Source organism: Lycium ferocissimum, chromosome 10 (assembly GCF_029784015.1).
Source record: "Lycium ferocissimum isolate CSIRO_LF1 chromosome 10, AGI_CSIRO_Lferr_CH_V1, whole genome shotgun sequence".
Classification (NCBI taxonomy): Eukaryota; Viridiplantae; Streptophyta; class Magnoliopsida; order Solanales; family Solanaceae; genus Lycium; species Lycium ferocissimum.
Genome location: NC_081351.1, coordinates 30,324,901 through 30,330,686, shown reverse-complemented (window position 1 = coordinate 30,330,686; position 5,786 = coordinate 30,324,901). Strand labels below are relative to the sequence as shown.

At 35.8% G+C, this 5,786-nt stretch overlaps 1 protein-coding gene across 2 annotated transcripts; it reads right to left on the bottom strand.

The window, feature by feature from the left end:
- Positions 1 to 485: 485 nt before the first annotated feature.
- LOC132033318 (ent-kaurene oxidase) lies at positions 486 to 4,844 on the bottom strand. 2 transcript variants are annotated; one of them, XM_059423268.1, is made up of 9 exons: positions 4,553 to 4,844; positions 4,247 to 4,415; positions 3,623 to 3,783; positions 2,387 to 2,548; positions 2,149 to 2,289; positions 1,806 to 2,060; positions 1,536 to 1,697; positions 1,253 to 1,447; positions 486 to 914 (listed from the first exon to the last, which is right to left on the bottom strand). In XM_059423268.1, exons 2-9 carry the CDS (start codon positions 4,401 to 4,403, stop codon positions 603 to 605), a joined length of 1,545 nt encoding a protein of 514 aa, XP_059279251.1. In that variant the 5' UTR covers positions 4,404 to 4,415; positions 4,553 to 4,844; the 3' UTR covers positions 486 to 602. The 2 variants fall into 2 exon arrangements, with proteins under 2 accessions (XP_059279251.1, XP_059279250.1); XM_059423267.1 differs by lacking the exon at positions 4,553 to 4,844 and having other exon boundaries at positions 4,247 to 4,492.
- Positions 4,845 to 5,786: the final 942 nt, after the last annotated feature.

Sequence of the window (5,786 nt, the reverse complement as noted above, 5' to 3'; positions counted from 1 at the left end):
TAAATTCCACATTCTTTGAGAGAATGAATTGTGGTTATCCTTATTTGACCTTAGACGGCTAGATTGTGTTAAAGCTGAAGGTTTATTTCTTCAAGTGATATTAGAGCCAGACTTATCTTTATTATAGCGTTTCCCAAAGTTAAGGCCCACGTAATGTTATTCACTCTGTAATTGATATGCCTAGGCATACAGGGGAAGGGGGGAAGGTGTTGTGTTCTATATTAGTTGATGAATAAGTAATTTGTCTCCTTATACGATTTTGGGCAACTCTGACCTTATGAACTAGCTTTTAGGGTTGTGTTAGACATAAAATCCATTACTTTCCCATAAGAAAAGAAAGCGTAACAACCCAACATTGTTTTTCAGCAATGCCGAATTCTGGGTAGATCAAATCTCAGTAAGAATTGATCCATGAGACTTGCACAAGTATGCTCCTCTAAAATTATTATATCATAACAGTGAAATTACTTGGGGTAAGCAGGAACTAGGGAAGTTAAAGCAAGTCGTCTGCATTCATAACTATTCGATTGGTAACAAAAGCTCTCAAACACATACTAGCTAGCTCTCTTAGTACAGAGTGGACAGTTGAAATCTTAAATGCATCAATTTCTTGGCTTGATATGAGCTTGCATTGGGTGAAGTTTATGAGTAGTAAGACCCATTGTAGCAACATTTTCTTCTTCTCCCTCTTTTAGGCTCCATTCAAACTCTTGTATCAATCTAGCAATAGTTGTGCAACTAATTGTCATTGCTTGAAAAGCACCAGCACATACCCTTTTTCCAGCCCCAAATGCCATTGTCTTTTGCAATTCCATTGGATCATACATGCCGTCAAGAAATCTCTCAGGCTTCCACTCTTCAGGACTCTCCCACACTTTCTTGTCCCTATTGCAACCGTATATATTTATTGCGATCTGCATATAGTATACAAACAACTAATTCAGATTACCTGATAAGAAACAACAACAACAACTGTGCCTCTATCCCAAACAAGTTGGGGGTCAGCTATATGAATTCCCACTTCTTCATTTAAGCTGATTTCATAAACGCGTGCCTAGGTGGCACGTCCCAACGATCACTGTATTATGAGGATTATCATGAATTGACAAGTTTTACGCTGGCTGCCGGTCAGCCAATGCCCTCCATTTTTTGGGATCGGCAATGTAAGTAAGCTCATACAGGCAAAGTTTACCTCACCTGATAAGAAAAGAAAATTTTAATTTATAAGAAATAGGGAAAAGGGGTTAATTACCTCAACTCCCTGAGGAACATGGTATCCTCCTAGTTGCGTGTCTTCGTGGACATATCGTAGAGGAACAATAGGTACAGGACTATGCTTTCTCAATGTTTCATGAAAAACAGCACATAGGTATGGAAGTTGGCAAAGTTTCTCTTCTGTGATCTTGTTCGATCCACAAACATTTTGAATTTCCAAAAAGAGTTGCTCCTACGTGATTAACAGTCGCGAGATACAATCAAACTGCAGAGAGAAATCAAGGCAGAAAAATAAGAAAAGGGCAAGATTATGATACTACCTGTCGTTTTGGATCTTTCGCTAATTCATACATAGCCCATTCAGTGCTCACCACTGTTGTGTCTGATGTTTCAATAATTGCCTCCCAAAGCAACATTAGAATTTGCTTCTCTGTTAATGTCTTAGCTTCAGATAACAAGTAGTCGATATAACTGTTCAGTTCCTGTATATAGATTCCACCAATTTAGAAAATTAGCCAAGGACCATAACATAATTATGGTATGGATTATGGAATTAGCATCTACTTAAAAGGAATTAAAAGCAAGATCACCTCTCCCGAGTTAATACGTTTTCGTTGCTCTATTATTAGGGCCTTCATCACGGCTTCCCTACGTAGATGTTTCCGCTGAATTCTATTCTCAAAGCTTTTATTAGGAACCCACTTTAAATAGCGGAAGAAATCCCTCCAGTCCACATCAATTGCACCTTCCATTATATCAAGTACTAAGATCTTGAGTAATTCTTCTCTTGGCAAAGTGGCATCGAGTTCCTCCACATAAATAGACTCAAGATCCTTTCCCAAAGCCTGCAAATAAAGTTAAAGCTTTTTAAAATAACCGACCAGTTGTTTTCTGAAACAACATACTTTTGAAGCTGAATTTTGAAAAACTCACTTGTTTCAATGCCAAACCAAAAAGTTCTGACTGAAATGTCTTCCTGAGATTAACTGCTTCGTTAGGATCGCTCCTAACCAAATCATGCAGTTGCTTAGACACATTTTCTATCAAGGTGTTCCTGTGGATACGGTGGCGTTTCTGCATATTAAGCAGAACTTCGCATTGGAATCTAGTGCATGAAGCAGACTTAATTATAATAAAGCAAAATACGGAGGCCAATCTCTCAATGACAAACCTGAGCAGTTGGTCCTAGAACACTGGTCAACACGTGGCGCTTCACTGTCTTGTGAAACTCATCATAATCGCTTATTGCAACAATACTCTTGTCACAAGTAAGGATTTTCAATGCGTTTGTTAGCTTTCGGGTTGAGATGGCTGAATATCTAGTCACCATAGCCTAATAATATGAACAAGCACAATGGCAAAAATTCAAAAAAAAAAAAAAAAAAAAGATCATCTGTATCAAGTGTTGTGAGTACAGAAATACAAGCCACCCAAATGACACAACAATGATTTTAAAAAACAAGGATCAAGCACGCCTCTATACTTTAAGCTCTGTGCAATGACGTGTGACTATTTCTCTAACCTCAGCATTAGTTTAGAAGGATCTTTATATTCGTTGTATTTTCTCTGATATTATCAGAACTGTAAAGCCTCAAACAGCTGAGGTGGTACAGCCACTGTTTAATCATATTTATTACTGTGACTAAGAACCACAACACAAGAACCTTTTCCAATATAACAGTTGAAGTCTTTTCAAGACCAAAAACATACAATCCAGGGTTATATAGAAACCAAATATGGAAATAGCAGTTAGCTAAACCACCAACTACTTCACCTTCGTAGTATGGCCTAATGTTTACAATGAGGAACTAGGGAATACATTCCATTTAGCGATTATCTAGAGGCAGGGACACTTACTCTGGTAATATAGTACTGAAACCTATTCTGGTGCAGCTGCAGCTATCAGGAAATTTTGGAGCTAATATACAGCATTCATCAGATTATAAGTTTCAGCACCCGTCCAGTCAGACTGAAGTACAATATTTCTAACTCTCACTACTCATTGGCAAAGAAACATATCCAATTCCTAGTAAATGGTGTGTTCCTGAAGGACCAAATTTTGCTGTCTACGCTTCTCATCAGACACTGGCTCTATATTCTTACAATTGTCATTAACTTTTACTAGTTGAGGCCATATCTCATATATTATTTATCTTCTAGCTAGATAAACTTGAAATACCACATTATTTCTCATGACTTAAAAGCAAAGACTAAGAGGACAGAAAACCTTTTGACATCATACAAAATTAAGAAAGGAGAAGCTATATAGCAAGTGAGAAATGGATAATGGCCAAACAAGGTTACTTGAGCTACAAACTTAGAGCTCCATTCCAATCATGACTTAAACACAATTTGAACCCAAACTTATAACACAGAAAAGAGGTTTGTGAGTGACTATTTAGATTACCTCCTTGGCAAGTTCATTAGTATTGAGGACAACAATTGTATTCGCGCCGGTTTTGATGGAATAGATGGGTCCATAGGTTTCAGCCCATTTTGTAAATGTCTTGTGGGGTTTTTTCTCAGTCATCTGCAGTAAATTCCCAATCACTGGTAACCCTGGAACCTCTGCACCAAATCCACACATACTTCTCAACATCATTTACCTATCAACAAGCATTATGCAAAGGCGAATGGAGCTCATGTCGACACAAAACATAGATATATACTAAAATTTCAACATTTTTACATAATTTTGCAGGATTGTAAAATCTTGAAGGTTGAACAATCAAATTCAAAAGTACTAATCCGCCTCTCACTATATGCAACAGCAAACTCGGTTATATTGGGGATAGGGGTGGAGCTAGAAGCTGACGTATGGGAACCCTATATTTGTATCAAGAAATTCACTAAATATATACAAAAAGTAAATATAGAACTCCGGTACTAACACCTGATGTCGCTGTCCTAAAATTAGAACTCATAAAGTTCAAATCCTGGCTCCATCTCTCAATTTTGGGGTCATGAAATTCAATTCAAATAGCAGAATTGGAATGAAACTCATACAAGATTCAAAAGTAATGAATTTTACCTGGCAAAGGTGGGAGAAAATTAGAAGATTTCCTTTTTTGATCATTAACATACTCTTTAAGAAACCATAGTGAAATCCCACCAAGAGCAACAGCTGGACCACCCACTGTAAGAGCAGTTCCTAATGGTACTGCTTGAAGATTCAAAATTGCATCCATTTTTCACCACTTCTAGTTTCAATAACCACAAGAATATAACAAGAGAAGAATGAAAACTTATAACCTGAAATCTGAATTAATGGACTAAAGTTGGTGACTGTGCATATTAATGGAACAACAAGTGTCAATATAAACAAAAAATATTTTACCTTTTGGAACTTGATACAACCAGAAGCCGATGAAAAAGACAGAGAGAAGGGTCTTTGTCGTTTACTTAACTTATGGAACGAATATACCAAACTTAATAATTATCAGAAAGTTGCAAACTTTGGAGGTTTCTTTACAATCAAATAAAAGTAAAAAACAGAGACCACCTTGGAGGATCATTGTTGGTGGTGGATGTTTGGACTGGCTAGACACTTTCTGTCCCATTAGCTTGTCCACCATGCACCAACTACATCTAGGCTGCTTTTTTTAATTGCTCACTTATTGCAGTAACCTTGTTTTTTTCGGTATTTGAACTTACAAATTCTAATTTTAGGATAGCCATTTCAGATGTTAGTGATATGAGTTTTGAAATTATTTTTTGTACACATTTTCTTAATATAAATATAGAATTCAAATTAAAATTACTGAATTCGACCTAAGCCCTTTCTTGTGTTGGTTTTATTGGTTTGATTCAATACGAGATTTAAAATTAAAAAAATATATGCAAAAAATTATGAATCGATGAATAAATTCCAATTCCCTCTCTTTTTTACCCTATCATACGTTTAACCAAAGGGATTTTCTTCGATTTTTCAATAAATATAAAAAGTACTTTAAATAAACTATGTGTTTATAACATGTCACACTAATTCTATAGTTTTATGAGCATATTATTGATAATAAAATAAAAAGCTTAAAATTACATGTTTTCAAATGAGGAAACGTGTGATTCTTTTTTACAACATATCAAAAAAGAGAAATATTTTATAAAATGAAACAAGTGAGTAGCGTATATATTGCCTGTATCTACAAGCACTGGATATGAATTTTGATAATTAGATGTTCCTAGGACTATGCTAATCTAAACGGAAAAGGAAATAGCAGACCACAAACATAAACAAACGCCTTCTATTTGTCTTTTTCCTTTTTACCATTGAAAAAGGGTCAAAAATATTCCTCTACATTGGGAAAAGAGTTAAAAATATACTCCATTATAAATTTGGGTCAAAAATACCCCTCCCGTCATTAAAGTTTTCAAATATACCCATATCTTAACAAAAATTCCCAAAATAACCCGATTTTATTTTTAAACCTGCTTCATTTAAACCCAACCCAACTAAATAAAAAACCCATATGGGTTACCCACTCCTGTACCTAGTGGCTCCAAATGTGGGACTCGGGAACAAGTTGGCCGCATATGGGGTTTTTATGTAGTTAGGTCGGATTTAAATGGAG